At 37.0% G+C, this 24,977-nt stretch overlaps 1 protein-coding gene across 1 annotated transcript in view; it reads right to left on the bottom strand.

The window, feature by feature from the left end:
• LOC124596584 (transmembrane protein 18) overlaps window positions 1–21,474 on the bottom strand; it is a 47,221-nt gene extending 25,747 nt beyond the window's left edge. Inside the window, exons 1-3 of the mRNA XM_047135776.1 lie at window positions 21,346–21,474; window positions 19,874–19,991; window positions 9,011–9,065 (exon numbers count right to left, since the gene is read on the bottom strand). Coding sequence (XP_046991732.1) covers window positions 9,011–9,065; window positions 19,874–19,991; window positions 21,346–21,408 — 236 coding nt within the window. The 5' untranslated portion in view covers window positions 21,409–21,474. The remainder of the gene's footprint in view (window positions 1–9,010; window positions 9,066–19,873; window positions 19,992–21,345) is intronic.
• Window positions 21,475–24,977: the final 3,503 nt, after the last annotated feature.

Genomic DNA, 24,977 nt, shown 5'->3' with positions numbered 1-24,977 from the left:
GAGGAAGTGGAGAAGACACACTGCACATTCAGAGAGTCCCTGGTCTTCTCCTGTGGCTCTTGTGAAAAAAGATGGCACATGGAATTTCTGTGTCAGCTACTCACAAACGAACAAAACGATGGAATGATGACACCATAGACTGCTTGAGAGGAAGAAAGTATTTCTCAACTATGAACCTGCAACTATTGGCAAATCGAGATTGACAGCTAAAAGACTTTCTTTGTAGCTCCTGATGGCATCTATGAGTTCAAAATTATGCCATTTGGATCGTGCAATGCACCAGTTACCTCTTCCATCTGGATCACATTTGTTATTTTTTTGAATACATTTGAAGGACATCTAAGCCACTTGAAAACTGTATAGAAGCATGTTCATCAGACTGCATGTCTCTGCCTGTATCTGAATAAGTGCCTCCGGCACACAAGAAATAAAACTCTTGGGAAACCTAGTGAATCAAAATGGCGTCCATTCTGATATACAAAAATAACATCACTTGTGTATTCTGACTTCTTGGCACATTCATGTTGTGAAAAATTTTCTTGGAATGTTCTCATACAAGGACTATCCAGAAAGCTGGTTACGTTTTGGCATGCAGTGACGATGGGCGGGACTAGTGCAGCAATACTGCTGTCCGAGCATTTGTCTGTTCAGCCAGCATTCACCAGTGCCAACACTTGGTTCATATCATTTCCTGTTATTTCATAATAAAAGTTTTAAATGTGCCCCAAAATTGAAAATATCAAGAGTTGTGAAATGAGGTCAGTAATAAGGTTTTCATTGACAAAAAAGCATTCACCAATTGGAATTTATCAACATGTTTGTGAAGCGTACGGAAATAACAATCATTGAAAGCGGAGTGCACCGATGGTGCATTAGGTTTCAAAGTGGATGAACTAATGTTCACAATGAAGAGTGAAGTGGACAATCAAGCATTGTGACTGATGAACTGGCTGTGAAGGTCTATGAGAAATTCAAGAAAACTATTGATTCACAATGACAGAGCTCTTGTTTGGTTTTCCACAAATTCAATGAAGTTTATTACATCAAATCATTGCACAAAAGCTGGGCAATCACAAATTTTATGCAAGATCAATGCCAAAAACCTTAACAGAAAACCACAAGAACAAACTGGGAGTTGAAGCCAAATTGCAATCACAACAAGAACACAGGGGAGTAGATGATTTCTCGGTTTTTGGCAAAGAAAATTGAGATTTCAAAGTTTTATATCATTAACCTTAAATAAACATGATTTCAGGAGATATAACACACCAATATCCTCTTTGGCAATGTACAACACATTTTGTTTAATAAGTCACAATGACACATCTTTGGACCCCAAATAAACCTCCTGATGAGGTGTTTGAAAACAGTCATTCAGAAAACTAATTCAGTAGCAACAAAATGTACGTTTGTTCAGTAAAAGACAAATAACTGGAGCAATAAATGTCACTGAATTTCAAATTTATCTATTATTCATGAGGTTTTTTTATTCATAGGTGATGAATAATTGCTTTTATTCACATAAATAATGTTTTGAATGTACTTTTAGATTGAAGGAGACCACCCACCGAAAAACAGAAGTACCAAATTGCAGTCTCTCTCTCTCTCTCTCTCTCACACACACACACACACACACTTATACGGAGTCAGCTAGAATAATAGTACCAACGCTATTTTATGGCAGGCAGTCACTGATTGTGAAAACTAGTCTACCTGCCATAAAACAGCATTGGCACCATGTAGCGGCACAGTCTCTCTCTCTCTCTCTCTCTCTCTCTCTCTCTCTCTCTCTCTCTCTCTCTCTCTCTGTGTGTGTGTGTGTGTGTGTGTGTGTGTGTGTGTGTGTGTGTGTGTGGGCTAGCAAGTTTTCTTTCTTTTGTGTGCTTATCTTCAATTTGATGCTTCTACTTCTGGTGAGTGGTCTCGATTAATCCTAAAGTATTTACATTCTACACGAACTCTCCTACAACAATAAATTTTGAATAAATATTTCACTCGTTATTCACTAATAATGAACAATAATTTCTATCAGTAGGTGTTATTTGTTAGTCACATAAATATTGCCTAACTCTAGTGTAATGGAGCACATTGTGCATGCGGTGCACACTGCAAATTCATAGCAAGTGAGTGTTGAGTGCATGACGTCCACGTGGCTGTGGACAAGCGCGACATCTGCATCGCTGTTGACAACTGCTCACTCAATCAGAGGCAGCGTCAGTCATCTTCACAATTTCTGCCAAAATTTGCAATGCGTATTCATGCTCTGTCACAATCACTGTAGTCGCATACAGAATGTGTGCTTGCAGGGCTCTATCTACCTCCAACAGATGAACGTCTTCATAGTACACTTTAATAAGAGGTGAGCAGTATGTTCTCAATTTATGCTGATGTCTAACTGAGAGACTAGAATACAATATTGTCCCTTATGGCCTTTGTATACAACACAGCAAAGCGAGACGCTACAGGCTTCATACAGACCTTTCTGGTGAGGCCGAAGTGACAATGGATACACTGTTCCTGTTCCAAGTGGGCAATACTCTGAAGAAATATGTGAAACACCTCATCCCCAAGACTGAAGAAGCAAAACAGATGGCTAGTATATGCACTCTGTATGTCCAGGAGAAAGATCACAAGCACTAAAACAACAAGCACTGGCCAGTGAAATACAGCCCTGCAGACTTTGATATGGATTTTTATGCCTGCGTGGAAAGTTGGATTCTTGGAAAAGTTAATAAAGCACTGTTAATAAAGTTAATAAAATCTGGTTGTATCATATTCTCCATCACTTGTTGGACATCACATACAAACCTGAGGATTATAACTGTTCAAGAAGACATAAGCATGTAGACACCATCTAAGTCTTCCATATGAAGCCCTACTACAATCCTGAGGTGCAGATCAGTGATGAGGACTTCTCAACCAAGGAATTTGAAGGTCCACTCAACAACAGTGAATCTTCAATGGGATGGATTACTTCAACGTTCATCATAGTACGAAAGGATCCACCAGCACTGCCATACAAAAGACCACCGACAAGATCTAGATCTATGGTCTTTAGTCAGCTCCAATCAGAATTTCTGAAGCAGTAGATCAATGTTTCTCCAGGATCGGGAACAATGCTGCGAGGTGTACAGTGTGCAGTGGGGGATAAAGTATGTAGTGGAACAATTTTTAAATGTTTATAACAGTGATACAGAGACCTTATGCCTGAAAATAATTTAACAACAGGAAAGCAAAACGATGGCTCTTGAAGGTCGGCTGATCATTTATGAAGAGGGAGGGAAGAAAATCAAAAGGCAGCAGGTAAGTTAGCCATTAAGTAGTACTTATGGGCAAAGTGGTTTCTGCCAACTATTTTATGAAGTAAAAGGAAGTAGATATATTGTCGACATAGGACACATCTCTGACATGGAAATCTCATAAAAGACATAAACATAACAAATAAGGTTTAAATAGAAGGCCACGAAATATGAAGGATAGAGAGTCAAACACACACTGGTTCTAAATATGAAAGGAATAAGGAGTAAAGGTCATGCTAAGAATAAGTTAATCAGCTCCTACTATTACAAAGTCACATAATGCTTGTTTATGAAAGTCAGTAGAAAACAGATAGTCATCACATGAATAGAGTTCCACTAGTGCTTTTTGTAGCAACAATGACACACAAGTGTAGAAGGAATGGTACCTCATACTGTGGAATGAAGCAAACGATTTGGTAAATGAGTGCTTGTGCATTTTGCTTGAAGCAAGATTCTAAAAATGTTCTCTCAATGTATCTGTGACTCACAATTGTAAGCCTCTGTAGTTAAGATTTAAAGAGCATAGCAGGTGATGCCGGCTAGCGGCATGAGTCATTAGCAAAGTGGGTCAGTAACATATGATGTGAGCAAGCACAGAGCTCTTAAAGAGTGCGAAGGGCAATGCCCCAGCTGTATGTAGCTACAACTGTGTCGAAAACAAAAACATTGATGAATCACTGTTGTAGTACGATGTGAATATTGGCATTGTTTATAACTCCAAAAATCAAAACAAAGCACTGCGTATTATGTATTCACATTGTAATAACGTATAGAAACATGCTTATTTAAAAATTTGTTTAAAATTATTAGGAAACTAATTTAAGGCATTTTGTATTGTTTCATGGAATTGTACTGTTGCTGTTTGCTGAGGTTGGAGATGGGAGAATGGAGTGACAGTTGTTGAACTCAACATCACTTTGGAAAGTCTGGAATTTCACAATGCAAGACCACATCATAGACAACAGAATCATCAATATGGTTTGCTGTTGTGGGCTGCTTACTTATGTTCTGGTAAAAGGTGTGAGTGTAATGTTCTTCCATCTCCACATATTTATGGAATGTATAGGTGTTGTGTTTATTTTATTTGTAACCCTGTGAAGTGGATGTCTTTATGACACATTCATATAAATAAGTGCAGAATGGCACGGTGCTTACATAATACTGAAGAAAAGTGTAAAAAACGTTTCATCAAATTGAAAGGACAGCAATGTGCCTATAGTAGTTGTATAGCAGTGTAAATTACAGTTGGTCATTTTAAAGAACAGCAATGTACCAAGTGTGAACAACAATGTAAATTCTTCACAAGAAATATTTTGTTGAATTTAATGGATAGCAATGCAGTGATAGTAGCTTAACAGCAGGATAAAATTTCTGATCAATTGAAGTCTGGCTACACATTACAAACTCACGCAATGTTCGTAAATGAAAGTCAGTACAAAATACATTGTCATTATACGACTAGAGATCCCCTAGCACTTTTTGTAGCAATTGTGACATTCATATACAGGAGGAATGATACCTCACACTGTGGAATGAATCAATGATTTGGTAAATGAGTGCTTGTGCATTTTGCTTGAAGCAAGATTCTAAAATGTTCTCTCAAAGTATCTGTGAATCGCAATTGTAAGCTTCCGTAGGTAAGATTTAAAGAGCACAGTAGACGACATCGGCTAGTGGCGCGAGTCATTAGCAAAGCAAGTCAGCAGTAACATATTGTGCGAGCAAGCACAGAGCTCTTAAAGAGTGTGAGGGGCAATGCCCCAGCTGTATGTAGCTACATCTGTGACCAAAACAAAAACATTGGCTTTGTTTATAAACACCCAAAATCATAACAAAACATTTATATTGTAATAGTGTGAAAACATGTCTGTTTACAATTTGTTTAAAGTTATTAGGAAACTAATTTAGGGCATTTTGTGTTGTTTCGTGGACTTGTACTGGACCTGTATGCTGAGGTTGGAGATGAGAGAATGGAGTGACAGTTGTTGAACTCAACACCACTTTGGAAAGTCTAGAGTTTCACAACGCAAGACCATATCATGGACAACAGAATCATCAGTATGGGTTGCTTTTGTGGGCTGCTTGCATATGTTCTGGGAAAGGTGCGAGTGTAATGTTCTTCCATCTACACGTATGCGTGAATTGTACAGGTGTTGTGTTCATTTTATTTGTATGACGCATTCATGTAAATAAGTGCAGAACAACATGGTGCTGACATAGTGATGAGGAAAAGTGTTTAGAAGGTTTCATTGAATTGAAAGGACAGCAATGCATCAATAGTAGTGATATAGTAGTTTTAACTTCTTATGAGAAATACTTTGTTGAATTTAATGGACGGCAGTGTGCTGGTAGTAGTATAACAGCAGTATAAAAATTTATGGCTGAAACTTGGTTAGGAGTTAATGGACTACTGTAGAGTGTTCTAGCAGAAATGATAGACTGTAAATCGACAAAAGACTGTCAACAACATAAAGGCACAGAATGATGCTACTTTGAAAATATTTACTATTTAAAGAATGATGTAATTAGTATAGAAAGTGTAACTAAAGATTAATGATTTTGGGATGTAAGGTGGTACACAAATTTATTAGTTTTTTCTAACCACAAAATAATTTAGTCTATGATTTTACAAGTTGGTTAATAAACTGAGAATGAAAAAAATAAAGAGTAGATTCAAGTTTTGAAAAACAATAACAAGCTACAAATATAATGGAATGGTATGGCTCTTGAGAGATGATAACTGAAAAGTTTATAAAAATTTGAGTAAAAATGCATTTATTTCCAAATTTGATTGTTGTCTGTGGGAACATCCCAATTCCTGGAAATCTCAGGAGGAGGAGGAGGAGGAGGATATGAAATATTTCTGGCTTTACAGCCATCTTATTTGGCTACAAGAAGCTCTTCTTAGAGCAGGTGAGAAGGCAGTAGTGGCAAGATGATGTAATGTGGTGTGAGGTATTTATGACAGGGGGTTTGTTCAATATGGGTATTGTGAGAAAGACCGCCTAAACTGTGGTCCTCCTCCATGATTGGCTGATGCATTTGGAAGTTGCATGCCAAAAAGATAATCTTCTGTTATTAATATTATACAAACTAAACAGCATATTTACTTGCAATTCATATTCAAAGCATGTCTCAATAGTATGTTATCATTCCATTATTTCACAAGTATTAACAACCAGCAAAATAATAAACAATTTTTAAATGAAAAGGACAACAATGCACTTCAGTGATCCTCAGATTGCGTCTAACTTTAATGGCGGGCAAAGTGGTTTGGCTGCAAGATTAGAGCTGGTTCAGCAGTGCTGGAGGACAGACATGTTATCTGCCACAGCTGGCATCAGGTTAGAACTTTATTATTAATGTTTGGTTAGTTGCACATATAGTTTAGAATAGTGTGATAGTAATTATGGAAATATGCAGTTCATTAATTTGTTGAAGAATAGAAATTATTTGTGACTCTAAAGTGGAATATAGTTATGCAGTTTCTCATATTCTGCTACTAAAAAGCAAGTGGCATCCCGTGTAAACAAATTGATTGGAAATTTAATTATTTCCAAAATAACAGTTCCTCGCTAAGAGTTTCTTACAGCCTCAAGATAACTGATTCATGACCTACATGCTGTTTTCTGCACAGGGGAGAACAACAATAGAAGACTGTACATTGGTGAACATTTATTACAACTTATGCATTCAACTCAGGGCGGTGGAAGCAAGCGCCTTGCGCGTACTGCAATCTTAGTAAAAATGAGATCAGTGACACGTCATCTGTGGTAACACAGAGGAAGCCTGATAGATAAATACAGGGTGACTCAAAAAGAATACCACAACTTTAAAAATGTGTATTTAATGAAATAAACATAATATAACCTTCTGTTATACATCATTACAAAGAGTATTTAAAAAGGTTTTTTTCACTCAAAAACAAGTTCAGAGATGTTCAATATGGCCCCCTCCAGACACACGAGCAATATCAACCCGATACTCCAACTCGTTCCACACTCTCTGTAGCATATCAGGCGTAACAGTTTGGATAGCTGCTGTTATTTCTCATTTCAAATCATCAATGGTGGCTGGGAGAGGTGGCCGAAACACCATATCCTTAACATACCCCCATAAGAAAAAATCGCAGGGGGTAAGATCAGGGCTTCTTGGAGGCCAGTGATGAAGTGCTCTGTCACGGGCTGCCTGGCGGCCGATCCATCGCCTCGGGTAGTTGACGCTCAGGTAGTTACGGACAGATAAGTGCCAATGTGGTGGCGCTCAATCCTGCTGAAATACGAATTGTTGTGCTTCTTGTTCAAGCTGAGGGAACAGCCAGTTCTCTAACATCTCCAGATACTGAAGTCCAGTTACAGTAGCACCTTCGAAGAAAAAGGGACCAAAAACTTTATTGGCTGAAATGGCGTACAAATGTACAACTTAATGAAACTTTACAGCTCCCTTAATTCACTGAAAAATAGTGCTTAGCTCTGCCTTTTGTCGTTGCAGAGTTTTAAATTCCTAAAGTTGTGGTATTCTTTTTGAATCACCCTGTATTTTTGAGGGAAGGGGTTTATCATACACATGTATATATATCCCTCTCTCTCTCTTTTTCAACTTGTCATACCATCTTTACCATAGCGGACATATTTCAATTCTCAAATTTTTGTACTTGATGACAGAGTCTTATGGCTTAAATATTTATAGCATTTAAATTGGAAAACAGAAAATATAGTTAAATGGATGAAGAAAGCAGGAAACAAAAAGTACTTGTTTTTGACCCCCAAAAGCAGTAAAAGGCAACAAAAAAGTCTTTGGCATATTGGTCCTTAAGGAGTTCCAAAATGTACTATTGTCCAAGCATTCACTCTATTCTTCATGCGATATTTTCCTGATTTAAATAAAAATTATTTCTGTGAGGAACTGAAAAGTCTTGGAAAATGCTACATCATTTTTCTTGTAGAAAAAGAAAACTCTACTGAAATCTAAATTTTATTTGATTAAAAATGAAGTAATTTCTTTTTTTTCCATTTTAGTAAAAACTTTTTGATCATCCAATTTAAGGAGTTTACTTGAGCAACACCTAAACTATTCTATTCAGTTAGGTTGGAAGACAGGCAGGAACGTAGAGGTCTAATGTCCTATAATACGCAATTAGAAATTAAAAATTAAATCATTCTGAAAACTAACTTTACCACGGTCTTGAAGGAGGAACAGTCCAGATATTTATTTTGTCTGATTTCTAGAAACAATGGAGAAATTGAATCAGGGCGGTTTTTATGCAGGATGAAGCCTAATCATAATGGAGTTCATATTAACATCAACTGTCAAGCTGTTACCTAGTCAGTGTCAGAAACACAATTCTAGAATGTAATACTACAAGAATAAATGCACTCATGTTCCCTCTGCCACACTATACTCTGCCCCCCCCCCCCCCCGCCCCCCCTCTCTCTATAATCATTGTGTATTCTGTGGTTTCATACTTCTTTACTTCCTGTAACTTTCTCATTTCTTTGTTGTTGTTTTTTTCATCTGATTCAGCAATTATCTGCGAGAATATCTGTTGTTTCACATAATCTCTCTCACAACAAGACAATTCATATTTTTCCAGACATCTATAAACTTGACCAGGTGTGCAAGCCTTTCAATTTGATCCACTTTAGCAGCTTGAGGTCAGTTTTGCTGCTTATTTATAGTAAATGTAGAATACTCAATGTCATTTTACTTACTTCCATTTGCTAGCAGCGATTTCATTTATATTCTCTGAGAAGTACACCAACAACACTGAAAATATACAACACATATATACCATGCATGTTTCTACACATACATATAAATATATACATAAAATAAATAACAAGACTTCAATAGAGCCAGGCTGAATGAATAGCAAAGCAACCATATTTCTATGTAAGTGGTAAACAAGAAAGATCTTAATGAATCTGAAGATAATTTATTGTCCAGCAGAACCATTCTAATTTCAAAATGAAATTACCTTTATCAGAGTTATCAGCTAACATCAGATCATAAAACAGATGGTTCATTCCCACCACTGCAGAAATCACATTGTCAATGGCTGATGACAGTCATTTTGAAATTAGTGTGTTTGTACAATTTACTGTCAAACAACATAAATACTTCATGTGTCTAGTTAGACTGAAATGTCATTCTTTCAAAAGACTTAATGAAGTAAGGACGTTCCTCAATATTTTATGCAATTGAAGATTGTCTTCCAAAATGCAACTGTATGACTTCTTTCCTGAGCATTTCTGAAATAAGATTAGTTCATCCCACGGAAAAGTCTTCATTAAGAAATAATGTTCGTCAGACCTTCTCTGCTCTTGAAGAGATCATATCATTTTCTCTTTAACATTGTTCCAGTATAGACATGGAAATATCTGCACAAGTATGTTTTCATAGATCTCACTAACTCTGTCAAAGAGATTTTTAAAAACTATCTACTGAACAATGAAATAGCTATTGCGTCAACACATACGCAAGTCTTTCAATGGAGTAACTGTGGTGATAATGACTGATTGTGAAGTGCAGTGGCATTTGTCACGGGGAAACATCAGTACTTGGCAACTGATGTTTCTTCACCCCCCAACCCCCTCCCTCGCCCAGCCTGCTGTCATAACTAAGTAGGTGTCTTCCAACAGTGTGTGCTGTTTTCTATGCGCTGGAGCTAAAGGCTTTTTCTTGGCATCTGCACACTAATGTTTGTGAGGAGCATTTGTGCCCTACAGATGTCATCAGCAGGAGTCCATAAAAATATGGAAGTCCCAGGGACACCATCCAACACAACATTCCTTATGTTGATAAAGCTTCGAAGAGCACTCCTACATCAGTATTTTATTCATGCTTTGAACTCTATAATAGAAGTCAAGAAATCTTTTTCTAGGTGATCTATATGTAAGCACAAAGAAGACCACCTTGCCTGGGCATCAAACTATTGGTGGTGGGAAGAAACAGGAAAGAGATTCTCCTCCCTTCCTGACTCAAGGATGGAAGGCAAGTTTCGTAAAGTCCCTCAAACCAGGAAAGAATAATGCAATTTTCAGGAGCTATCATAGCATTTTCCCAACTAACTGCTCGGTCAAGCTTGAGTTCAGATACTTGCGAGTGTGAGCTCTGAAAGCACCATTCAGCTGTCAATAATGTTACCCTTCAACCAATAAAAATAGATAATGCTAATACTCTATAGATACTTTCTTCCATTTTAAGAAAGCCTGTGCTACTACAGTCTGTCTGTAAACCCAAGAGTGAGTAGCACTTTTGGTGGGGGAAGTGGCCTTTCTTGTAAGAACACTGCCACCGGCCTACAGGGGTGCCCAAAATCTGCTGCCCGTTAGCTGTCTAGCAGCGTAGATCGGCATGCAGTGGTATACATCGTTTCTGTTTGTGGGATCCTCGTTACCAGTGTCAGTCAGTTAACTTTGTATACTTACTGACATACTTCGATATCCGGAAGTGATGGATAATCATCTAGCATTGCAAGAAAATGTGCAGAATACGAAGTAGAGGAGGTATTTGGGGAATAACGAGCGTTTGATTGTCTCTAATGTTATTATGTGTATTAAAGAGGTGTCCCAAAAAGAACTGTTGGCTAATATTACCAGCCCCAATCAATGGTATGCAACTTATGCAAACGTCAGCCTCGCCCAATAGGACTCATAAGGAAGAAACGCGAAAATAAGTCGCATGATTTACTGGAATCGCGATGAAGGAAAACGAATAATTTTGGGAGGAAACCCACCATTACAGACAATTTGAAAATCACGTAAAACCTTTGATGCTTATGGAACACTAAATCTCTATCTCAATCACTATCCACCTGATTCGAAGACGTATCACTTAAAACATGTGTGCAATAGCTATTCTAAGCACTGCTGAAATTTCCTTCGAAACATGTACACCGATTCTAGACTTCTAAGCAAAAAGCTTGACATATGAGGTGTGTTCACATATTATTTTTATTTTTTAGTAAGAAGTTTACTGTTAATCAACAGCAATGCTATCCTCTTCAAAATATTCCCCATTACATAATAAACACATATGCCAGTGCTTTTCCCAATTCTCAAAACACTTTAGGAACTGTTTCTTCGTGACAGTTTATAGGTCTCTTAACTGTGCATGTTTAATCTCATCCATGCTTGTAAAACTGCTGTCCTTCAACACCTGCTTTGAAATGTTTATACCAGTTGTATGCTCTTGGTTCACTCATAACAGGCTCACCAAAAGTAATACTTAACATTTCTAAAAATTTCATACACTATATTCCATTCTTATAACAAAATTTAATACAGATTCTCTAATCTATTTTTATACAAAACAAATAATCGTTGATGCTAACAAAACACATGTAACCTTTTTGACAGCTGACAACAGAGTAAATACCTCATATGGATAACATTGAACACACACTTTTGAGACACATTTACGAAGACAGTGACAAAAAAGTGGTGCAAATCGGACTAATACAACACATAAAATTATAAATTTCTGCTTACTTTTTAAACACTCTTCGTGTTTCAAGAATTGTAAAGTTTCAATGCAGTCTTTCAAAGAAAACTTCTACCTTTTAGTAGAAACACAAAGTAAGAACAAGCCTTAAATTCCCACATGAATAGGCATTCGGCTCTATGTTTGTAGTAGAATCCTGACCTACATTCTTATGTTAATATTATTTACTCTATAATGTTGTTTTTCAGAAGTAGTTTTCATTTTTTGTATTCCTTATGGTCTTAATGTATTTGTCTACAAATAAACACGCGGCAGGGCCAGTACTATGTTGTCAAACAGCCTGTAGAAGTGCCTTGTGATGTAGCTGGGTTGGCAGAGTGGGGACTCTGCTCGCTCGCTCTTCAGTTTACTGACAGACTATACTTGGAGGTATATCACAATATGACAATACAACTGTGTATTGGCAACTTGAGCTTTTGAAGACAACTTCCGGTCTTCACATCGTCCTTCTCTTCCAGGCAGTTTTCAGGTATCAAGCCAATGATTATGTCTCAGACAAAAACAAATAAAAGTACAACATCCTTCATTAATATTTTTCAACTACATTAGCTGAAGTAATTAATGATGTATTATTCTCAGTATTATCATCAGTACGATACTGATTCATTATGGATGACCCACCTCTGTTCTTCCCATGAATGTTCACCGTATGCAGTACTGATAGGATCATTTGAGGAGTAAGATGATAGCAATGGTTTTAAGTCTTCTTTAGGGGAATGTGTACGTCAATTTCAGTCGTCACCTTCAATTTTTTTAACATTCTTGTTCTTCACAAGCAGGCAACAGTTTTCTGGGTTACAAATTTTGGAATGGCTTCAATGCCTCTCATTTGATTAAAAACTTTGTATGGTTGCCACAGTAATGCCAAACCACTAATTGCACTGAATATCTTTAAATCCTGGGCTGTAGGTCATGATCAGTGCATTTTCTTCAGTTCTACAATGTTTTTGTACCATTCCAGGCCCAAAGATACTCGGTTTATGACTTAGCTAGATTACATAATAGAAATTCATAAACAATGTTCACCGTGAGAAGAAAAGCTATACACAGAGGGTCAAAACTGGCTCCAATCTGCGGCCTCTAAGACATTATACATTTTCATATAATTCAAAAGAACTTTTATTTTTTTAGGCTACCTAAAACTCTATAGTGCACATAAGAAAATATGCCAGCCAAGAATATTCAAATAATAGTTATTATCTGCTGAAGCATTCATGGATAACGGAGAGTTTGTTGGAACTGCACAGTACAAATCGCAGAAATGTTCAGCAACACATATGCAAAGGAACATCTCCACAGCAGTCTGAGTGTTTACTGCAACAAGCTTACTGTTCTGGAAAATGGAGTGCAAACAATTCTCACAAAAATGTTCTGCGAAAAGCTGATATCAAAAATTTAATATGAACTCACGCAAACTTAAGTACGATTTTGTATGATGCTAACTATAATTTCCACAGTCACATTCTGGCTATCTTGATCCAATGCAAAGTCAACAAATGAATCTAAGCCTTCCATTCAATCTCTCATGGAGTAGTTCAGTCTTAAATGGAATTCATGAGACAGAACATCAAAATACTGAATTCCAAATCTAATAATGTATTCATATGTGGGAATACTACTACCATGATCACCGCACACTCAAAAACTAGAGATAGCGAAATAAATATGGTACTGGAATGTCCTTGGTGGAATATAATAAGATGCAAGGAATAAAAGTAACAATTTGCTGTATAGTAGGAGCCTCTAGTGATCAGAACGCATATAAATCAGACAAAAGATGTGGCTGAGTTTCAAAACATTGTCATTTTATAGAGATAATTACAGAATACAACACACACCTGCATGGCCACGCTATCTTTGACTGAATATGCTACACTGCCACAACATCTCAACTGGCGTGAGGAGTTGATCAATTTGGAGTGGTTGAGTGGAAAAAAAGGGGGCATTGAAGGAATGGGAAGGAAAGGGAAGGCACAACGGAGTTGCTGCCAACTGTGAGGGAGAGGCAACAAGCACACTGAGTAGAAATGAGTCATTTGTGGATCTGGTATGGGACATGCCTTTAATCCTCCAATCACCTCTATGTACATGCTGAGAAGGAGCACTCCCCTCATTATCCAATACCACCTTGGAATGGAAAAATTTAGTTGCCTCCCTTGCCAGACCTTTGACTACTTATCAACAATTCTGGAAATGAGGAACATCCTACAGAAAAATCCTTCACACCTCTCCCTAAGAAATATTCCACCACCTAAACAATCTACAAAATATCCAGCCCATTGTTAAGTCAAACTTATTCTTAACCCCTTGTGTTATGGGTCACGCACCTGCACTAGAACCACGAACGAGACCAGTCTTATGCAGTCACCCAGCAAATATCCCATCAGAAGCAGGACCACTGGTGAAACTAGTCATATTATATACTACCTCTGCTGAAACTTTTGTGTAACAATCAACCAGCTGTCCTCACCAAACTGTGGCCAAGAGCAGAGTCACCCATAATCTGTGCTTCACAACCTGTGCCATTTGGATCCCCTGACCAGCATCTGAACTACGTAGTACTGGAGGTTGGCAGCACGGGTGTCTCCCTGTAGCTATGTTTGTGTTAATAGCGAAGAAAAGATAATTTTTTGTAGGGAAAAGTGACTGAGTGAAGCATATTTTAACGAAATATGTACAAAAACAATGACAGTGTTGTCACTTTGTTACATTTACGTCTGAAGTTTTGTACTTAAATTATCACATAAACTTATACCATGTTTGGTAGGTCGTATTTTGCTGAACATTGTTCAATGTCAACTAATGTTAAGGATGAGTAGTGATTGAAAGTTATGTAATATCAAGAGTAAGTTAATTAACACATTCTGCAGTTAAGTGAGTGAAGAGTTCTTGTTTTAAGTGGAAATAACTACCTTTTATATTATAACATACACCTGAAGTGCTAACCTGTAGGTCTAATATTTTTGTGGCTCATAACTAACAAAATTTCATGTAGTTTAAAGTGTGTTAGGTGATTTAGTTCTACTTTTAAGTGTTTAGTCCATGTTACTACACATGATAAAAGTGGATGTTATTGTAGGGTAGTCAGACAAAAAAAAGGTTAGTATGTGTAGATTGTGTACTGGAATTACAGTGTGATGATTGTAGTGAGGAATGTACTGGGGATCCCAATGAGGCTCTCCCATGGAACTGTTGGTTCTACAAAACAGACAAGAAAATTGTTGAAAAGGAAGCTAAGATTTGTGCCCTCCATGTTTAATTAGATCATCCGTAATATGAACTAGACAGAGTGAAGGGGGAAAAGGATAGTGTGACCTGGGTAAAGGTAATAAGCGAATTAATTTATTCCATGAAAAATTCATATCATTGTTGGAAAATAGCTTTTCACATAGGCTAATCAGAAAGGACACTAAACAGCCATGTAAAAACCACGAATCGCTATAAGGATTAATGATTGTTAGTTATTTCATGTTCCACATGTGGAACGAGTTATTTTACATTCACACTGCAAACCAACTTGTAAATATGGCTACATGTTGAAAATTTATAAGTTTGTTATTATTATCATCAAATACAAAGATGTGTGTCAGTAACACTTACCCACCATATTCTACACATTACACTCAGAAATTCTTCTCCAGAGTAGGAGTTGTCAAAAAGAAACTTTTTTCAGTTTGTTTTCGAATTTTACTCTGCTGTCTGTCAGGTATTGTATATCACAGAGTCAGTGACCAAAACTTTAGCTGCGACATTGTGTACCCCTTTTTGTGCTAAAGACAATTTTAATGTGGAGTAATGAATGCCATCTTTTTCTTCTAGTACTTTAATTATGTGCTTCATTGTTCCTTTTGAACTGCAATGAATTATTTACAACAAATGTCACGAAGGAATAAATATACAGTGAAGCAACAGTCAGAATGCCTAACTCCATAAACAGATCTCTACAACATGATCATGAGTAAGCACCACATATTATTCCTACAGCACAGTTTTGAGCAATGATTACTTTCTTTCTTCAAGATGAGTTACCATAAGACATTATTCTATACAACATCATTCAATGCAAATATGTGAAGTATGTCAACTTGCTGATTTGTCTCTCACTAAGATTTGTGATTCCAAGTGCAAATGTGGCTGAACTAAGTTGTATAGAAATTCCAAAATATGTTTTTCCAGTTTAAATTCTCATCAATAAGTACACCTAAGAATTTTGAAGATTCCACTCTACTATTTCCTCACCATGTGTTATAAATGTAACTGATGTATTAGCCTGTGTGTGCAGAACTGAATACGCAATGTATCTTGGGAAATAAAAGGAACTGTATCCGATGGCAAGAACAAATGAAGATCCTGTAGTAGTTGCACACTACAAAAACTACTTAAAATTACCAAGAAAAGTTACTAAAAAAAAAATCAATGAATGTGAACATTATGTCCGAAATCAGTAATTACAAAAACATACTTAGGCTATATGGGATGTAGTAAAACAAGAGATGGGACAACAAGCCACAGAAGAGGATAACATCACTATTAATTTAAATGGCTACAAATGATTAGTCACAGGCAGCAGATACGTTTAGCAATTATTATGTAAGCATAGTAGAAAAAATACGGACAAACAATTCAAGAGGAAAATGAAAAAGAGTATGTTGAACACGCAATTTACATAAAATTCAATTATATGGATGTCTCACCCGATTCTCCACCTGAAAATTATATATCCCCTCACAAATAAAAGGTCATTTGCATTTGATGGGGTTTCCTACAGAACAGAGCATTACAGATATGTTCACATATCATACGCACTGCTTTTCTGAAATAAGAAATCCATCAAAAACTCAGCAAATTTTTTCAGAGAGATTATAATGTGCCATTGTTTAATTCCTCTATAAGAAAGGTAGTACGAGAGATGTCGGTAACCACTGACCCATGTAACTACTGACATTTTCCAAAATTTTTGAGAAGGTCAAGTATTCTAGAACAGTATCCCACTTGAGCAACAATACCATCCTCGGTAAATCACAGTTTGGATTTCAGAAGAGTTGCTCAATTGAGAAAGCTATTTACACATTCACTCGTCATATTTTACAAACAACAAATAACAAAATAGCAGCAGCTGTTATTTTCTGTGAGCTAAGGCATTTAAATGTGAATCACAATATTCTCCTGGATAATCTGAAGTTTTATGGAATTGACGGTGTATCAAACCAATGGATAATGTCATATTTAACTAAAAAAATGGAAAGAGTTATACTCAGTAATTCATGCAACCAGGAGAGATTCTTCTAACTGGGAAGAAATCACTTATGGGGGTTCCACAAGCTTCGAGCTTAGGTTCACTATTGTTTCTCATTTACTTAAATGATCTTCTGTCTAACATACAACAAGCAGAAAAATGTACAAATGTGTGTGAAATCGTATGGGACTTAACTGCTAAGGTCATCAGTCCTTAAGCTTACACACTACTTTACCTAAATTATCCTAAGGACAAACACACACACCCATGCCTGAGGGAGGACTCGAACCCCCGCCGGGATCAGCCGCACAGTCCATGACTGCAGCGACTTAGACTGACTACAAGCAGAATTAGTTCTTTTGTGGATGACACTGATACGGTAATAAAACATGTATACAGCAACAAAGAGATGGTAAATGATGTTCTTATTATTGAGTAGTCTTCTGTGAATGGTTTCTCTCAATTTCAAAATGACAACATATTTGGTTCTGCACATCTAGATGTATGGCACCATGATAAGTGAAGACTGGAAGGGGTGGTGGGGTGGGGTGGGGGGAGGGGGGGGTGGGGGAAATGGAACTCCTGCAACAAGTTAGTGCAGCCACATTTGCACTTAGAATCATTGCAAATCTTGGGGACCGACAAACCAGTAGGCTGACATACTTCACATCTTTTCATTCAGTAATGTCACATAGAATAATATTCTGGGGTAACTCAATTTGAAAAATGAATGTGTTCATTTATCAAAAATGTGCACTAAGAATAAAGAGGTGCTCACCCAACATCATCTTGTAGACATCTGTTCAAAGAGCTGGGTGCTTTGACTAATGCTTCACAATATATTTGTTCCCTCATGATGTTTGCTGTAATTAGTCCACTGCAGTTCAAAAAGGACAATGATGTACATGTAATAGCAATACCGAAAGAAAAAATGACACTCATTACTCCCCATTAAGGTTGTCTTTGGAAAAAAAAGTGTTCAAAATGCTGTCACCAAAATTTTTGATCACTTACCCAACGATATAAAACATCTAACATATATAAGAATTTCTACTTTTGTAAAGTGTAAAAGATGATAGGGAGGAATAACTCATAACAGTAATTAAAAAAATGTAAATGATTAGCATGTAACCATATTTACATATAAATGTGTAATATAAATGTAAAATCACTCTTTTTACATTATTATCATTTATCATATAAATTAACATGAAGCTAACATATATGAGAATTGTCCTTACAACCCAACCATCAATTCTGCAATCCTCTTTGCATCAGTCTCTGCTAGCCCCTGTTCCATACCAACTTCCACCTCTGTCACGATGTCCTCCCACTTCACTCAACACTTATACCCTCAACATCACAGATTGCCTCCTTTTCCTGCTCTATTTTTTCCACCCAGTCCACTCCTTCACATGAGTGTGAACCACAGGAAACTATAATTGCCTATTCCAGAGTGAGCTCACTGGTGTCACGTTTACTTGATGTCACTTCCTCCCCACTATCAGATACCCATCGTTCCAATTGCCATAACCCTCCACATCTCCTTTCTCCCTTCATGCACTCCATTAAATACAACTCAGTCAAGTTGCAAGTTAGCTCTGAAGAAGTATGCCTATAACTCAATCAATGCTTCATTCAATACCCACTCTACAGAGTATTCTTACCCTCACTTGTTCCCATCACATATTGTATTCCTGTTATAGAAAGAAACTAATTTAATTTTACTTAGAACGATACTTAACATCCAACTCTAAAGGGACTCCTGTTAGTTCATTACCTAATGTTTTTCATGAGTCTCTTGTTCTTAAACAGCACTGCTTCTCTGAGAAATAAATTAGGCCATACTTGTTACAGACCAAGATCTCTCAAAGAATTTGCATGGACTGAAGGAAACCTGTGCATAAAACATAGCAGGCTTTAAGCTACTCACTCAGAATGCCTTACAAACAGTAGATGTAAATGAACATATCAATTTCTTTTTCTTCGGTTTGTGAAAATCATTTGACACTGTACCACTTTGTTGACTGATATCCCAGATACAATCATACAGTGCATCTCTGCAATGTACGTGATTGGATTAAAGAAATTTCGATTAGTAGATTCCAGCAGGCCTATATTATAGTGAACAATGAATCCCAAACAGAAATGAAAGTAACACTGGATGTGCCCCAAAGAAGTATAATCAGTCCACAGATGTTTTCAACACACAAAACCAATTTATCAGATATGATTAGCAGTAGCCTCAAATTGTTTAGCAAATAGTACACTTCATGAATACGCATTTCATTCTTACTTATTGTGGTATATTAATAGTTAACCAACATAAAATGAGGAGCCTGTAGATTTCTATGTGCATTCTCATAGGCCTACCTCTAATATTATTACTGTGGTCACTTGTGTGGTGTAAATCATGTTCATATTAACTTTTTTTTTTGAGAATGACAGCATAGTCAGAGCATTCAAAATTAATCAGCTTTTTACAGCCCAGCCAAATATGAAAAACCATCCGCACAATGAACATTAGTAAAAATCATTTTGGATAATCATCCATGAAGATTTAATGGAATTTGATGCTTTCTAATGTCAATACCAAATTTGAACAGACAATACTATTGTATCAGAATATTGTCTATTGTAACTGGTATCTTCCTCAAAGTCAGTACAGCCATAGAATACATTCTAAACAAAAAGTGTCTTCTGTTTATTTGTATGTATCGAGAAAGAAAAACTGTAGCATAGACTTGGGGCACTGTAAATAGTTTAATAAGAAAAAAAGAAAGAAATACAGATTTAGTAATTTACCATAAAAATTAACTACAATGACACTTACAAAGGATTAGAAACAGCAATACTTGAAAGTTGCTGTGGTTTCGTGTAGTTAAAGCTGCCACTGTTATTGCTACATGGAAGACAATTAGGCCGACAAGCCAAGGATCCCACCAATCAATCTGAAATCATTAAAAACAAATATTTTTCTTAGCTTCTCTTCCAACAAAATGTACAGCAGTGTACACACAGACAAGTCAGTATTATGCTACCGGTGCATGTACATCATCTCTAAACTACTGCTTTGTCCTCTGTATATCTGATTATTTTTCACAATTACATCAAGTCTGAGAACACTAGCAGTGATGGCCTTCATCCAAATCAAAGTTGCACATACTGTCTCTCCACATAAAACATTAATAAAAGTTTCAATTATATGTAAAGTCCGTAAATGGTATAATCTGTGAACAGCGAGTCTTATACTGACTGGCCTATACGAGATACCGTACAAGAAGGTCGCAAAGTTTGTCACTGACATGTCATCAAACAAGCATTAAGTAATCCTCGGGAAACAAACAAATGGTCAGAAAAATTATTAACAAGTTTCTACACTTGTTCAAATACTTCTTAATTATGTGTTTATACCACAGCCTGTGTACTTACTCCACTTGCTGACAATTCTGACCTATGACATGGGAACACATGGGCGTGTCCAGTACATACAACTGTCATCGTGTTTATACTACGTGACTGTTAGTGATAATTCCCGCCTACATTCCATACCTTCAAATTGCCGCATAAGTACGGCTCTGACGTAGCTACAACTAGTAAAACACGTTTTCTTGAATAATCACAGTGCAAACCAAACTTCTACTCGGCGAGAAAAATCTGAGCCACAACAAACAAATTTTAACATATGGTATACTATTTCCACTATCGGTTAGAAAGTGACATACAGCTGACGAATCCATCCATCACAACAAATCAAGGGCCGATGTGTGCAATACCAAGTTGCATAAAGAATATCGTCATCAGCTCAAAGTAATAATGTTGTCTGGAACATTTATTTACTTTCATTTTGTTTTGATGTATTGGTTAATCTTGACTAGTAATTTACGACTATTTGAAGTAGCAGGTTTTTATAGTGTTTTGAGATTAGTTCATACTAGTAATAAAAAAAGGTACAACGAATGTATCCCGAAACAATCAGACAGCAAATGAGTTAACATCGGTACATGCAACAGCAGTTTGCTGAGCAAGGGACAATGTTTTACAAAGCGCAAACGTCAAAGGCGGTTTCCAGAGAATCATATCTGTTATAACAGGCAGTTTAAATGAGCTCAATAATGTAATGTGTACAATGAATGAGACTGGACTTAAATATTTCCCATGCATTCAGGGCCGCAACCCATGCAGATGAAAATAAGGAATATATATTCATATTTCGAGTGGTTACATGTTATTAACATAAACATTTTGTTCTCAGAACGGCTGTTTAAATAACAATATGGATGGTAAATCTGAGAAGTAACTAACACTTAGAAGAAAAGCTAAAACACCGTCAATGTCATTAACAGCAATAAACTGCGGATCACCCATGTTTACATGTTACAACAACTTGTATTCTTGGCAACCAGCGATACCAGTAATACTGCGGACGAACTCATAAACCAAAGACGTAACATCACTAATTATATTTTGAAAAAGAATTCGCCATTGAACAAACACAACAACCTTCATATTTCACGCATTTCTACATTTTTTTGGTGTAGTTTCATCATCATAAATGGATTCCTTTCTTTTACTAATAGCACGTACTATTGTTCATGTAATCTGCAGTGCAGCTGTTATTTTAGTTTGTCATCGGCAATTTTTGTAATTCCCAATTCTAGAAAGTGAACTCGCAAATATACACTTTATGATTGTTTATGAAACATTCAACTATTGAATGAGCTGAAGAAAGTGTGTGACTTTGGGAACAAGGGAATCTTGACATGGAATCCATAGACATATATTACATGTCTGTGATTGAGCATAAAAATCTATGGTTGAGCATTGGGAAGCTCAGAACGAGAATTCTGTCAACAAAATCTGTTGCAGTTCAAGTCACGTGATTTTGGGATAGTGCGTTCTAGCCCGTATAGCGCTTAGCGTATTTTGAGTGTTATTACTTTGCTGGTACAGATACATAATCTTCACAAATACCTCGCAACTTTGTATACCTACGTCTTTTACAGACATCTCACCAGTCTGATATCTGGAACCGAAATTGGCGTAAAGACGTGAAAAGCAATGGTAATGCGCTTTTTCGCCAAAGTATCATAGCTCAGATTCCACTTTATTTACTTGTTTCATCGGTGATGGGGAAAGACGTGACTGCCACCAATTTTTTTTACTTTTTCTATTGCACTTATTCATATTCTGGAATCTTAATTCTATTTAATTAAACTACAGTGGCACTGTATAAGGCACCATGTGGTAGTGTGCCCACTTTTTTCAATAAATTAACAGAAGTCTCAAGTACAAAGGTCAACATAATTCTGTGTGGGGACATTAACATCAACACTAATATCATAAATTAATTTAAATTAATCCAGCAGCACCCTCATAAATATCCTTCAAAGTTTTGGAATGTCCCATTGGCCAATAGTGCAACTGTGTCTGTAATTGACCATGTGGCCACAAATATTGAAAGGGAAAAATGTGATGTAGCTTTAAAAGATCTTGGACTATCAGACCATCTCTGTCAAATAACAACAATAAAAATGGCATCAAATCATTCCCTAAACTACAAGCCTACAAACGACATCTTTCAGAAATAAAAATAAAAGATTTTTCAAAAGAACTAGCAAAACAAAGCTGGGATGAAGTGTATGTGAATATGAAATTCTCTGTATTCTCCACAGTATTTAAATTGAACTTTGAAAAGGCATTTCCAAAAGAATGCATGTCTGTATCAACATCTCACAAAAACAGATGGATAACAGCAGCTATTAAGAAGTCTTCCCAAACACTTAAACACCTCAGTTCCATGAAATAGAGTCGCAATGATCCAGAATTCTTAAATTTCTATCAGTGATACAAAAAGATCTATAGGAAGGTGCTTATTGCTGCAAAAAAGTCATTTAATGACAAAATAATATATAATGCAGAGGATAAAAGCAAAAGGGGGGGGGGGGGGAACACGTAATAAATGATCCACAGCACTTACCGAATTATGTAAACGAGCATTTTTCAAGTATTGCAGAGAAGTTACAGCAAAAATTTCCCGTTAGAGCCAACATAGGTTTATGAGTTCCTCGCGTTTATGGAGTCCCCTGTGTATGTTGTGGCATTTGCATAGGTCAAACTATTCACTCCGTTGACGAGCATTCCACAGAGCATTCACGACATATCAAACAAAGAGAATTTGAGAAGTCATCTGTGACTGAATATTGCCTAGAAAACGAGCATAAAAATGCAATCTAAAGAAATGAGAGTTTTGGATGAAACACCTGTAAAGTGGCAGAATAAATGAAGGCTGATTTCGCACTTTGCATAAGAGTTTTATACATCATAACGGGAGGGTGAATATGACACCTAACTTCGGTGGTAATGAGCAGATTTCCCCATAAGAATGTAATGCAAAAAGGATGACACTCAATCGACGGTATAAACACACTACTCCTATAAAGTGAATGCCAATGAGCAGAAGGTGAAACAAGCAGGGAGAGGAAACGTTTTGTGTGGAAGCCAGCATGGGCAGATGAAGAGGCCGCATCCTGAGAGGCACTACAGAAAGCTCTTAAGGGGGCGCATCCCGCAGCGCCGGATCAGCGACCGGACAGGTGACCCATACTGCAGGACGAGTAACAGACCTCCAGAAGTAGAACAGAAAGAAGCTTAAGAAAATTGGGTTCGACATTCCAAATAGATATGAACAAAACCAGTGACGCATTCGATCACGTGAACTGCAAGTGGTACACACGTGATAAACACATGTAACTTTTTAGGCGTCTGGAGCAGGGACAAAACGCCCGATTGGTGGAAACGCACTGGAAAGCAGTAAAGTGCCGAGATTTCGACGCAGTTTAATGGTAGGACCCTTGCAATTGGTAGAGAGAGTTTCCACAAAATAAGAGGGCCGCTCCTATTGATCGAAAAAATCGGTGATGTGGAGAACGAAACAACCCAGGTGTGGAGAGAGTTTGGCTACAAGAAAGACGAGAGCGAAATTTTCGAGGATTCTTCTCTGAACTGCCGTCAAGTGCAGAACAGCGCGCATAAGGCTCAGTGTGATGCTGAGGAGAAATTTGTGTGAACACTGCGTTCACAGCGGCTGACCTCCAGCTAGAAATTAGCTGTAGCATCGTTGAGCTCCAACTGTGGAGAAACGAACCAGCCAGTTAGTTAATTGTTCTTGCGAGAGGGCATTATAATATGCACGCTGCTCGAGCCATGCACGTGTATATCGCCATAGTCTGAGACTACGGATGAGTTCACGCTTTCTCGTGTATCGAGAAACATAGGGAGAGTTTATGCTGGAAAATTAAACAAAGGCTTATTTAGATTTACAGGAATTTCAGTAGGCAAGAGCAGTTATGCAGATGACAACTCATCGCAGCTAAGATAAATACCACTTACAGAGGCATAAACTTGTTGGTTCACCAGCTTGCATCCACTGTAAACTCGAGTGACCTTGGGTAATTTTTTGCTGAACTCGTCACAAAACTAATCATCCTCCATAGACTTGATTGTCATCCTAAAAATAGTACCGAACTTTGAACCAGAGTTGGATGATTTATCGTAGTACTGGTCAACATCATAATATAATCGTATGAATAATTTTGTAAGGAAACTTCTAGTTAAAATTTAATATTGTTGTGTTTAGAATTATTTACTTTCTGATAGTTAAAATTTAATACTGTTGTGTTTAGGATTAGTTCACTTTCAGAGGTCGAGATGCATCATTTCGACAACTGTCTTAACATTGTCACATTGTAAACTGTATAAAAGCGTTTATTTCTATGACAAAATTACAATATTAAACAATGTCATGACAACTTACACAGTTGTGTTCAGTCAAAGAATAAGAAACCACCTAACTGTAACCTTACACACCATCATATTGTGATTCTGTTATCAAAGAAGCGGCAGAAATTAGAATGAACAGCAACAAGACCATGAGT

The sequence above is a fragment of the Schistocerca americana genome, chromosome 2, assembly GCF_021461395.2.
Source record: "Schistocerca americana isolate TAMUIC-IGC-003095 chromosome 2, iqSchAmer2.1, whole genome shotgun sequence".
Lineage (NCBI taxonomy): Eukaryota > Metazoa > Arthropoda > Insecta > Orthoptera > Acrididae > Schistocerca > Schistocerca americana.
Note: the sequence above shows the minus strand (reverse complement) of the source record. Positions and strands in the feature narration are given on the sequence as shown.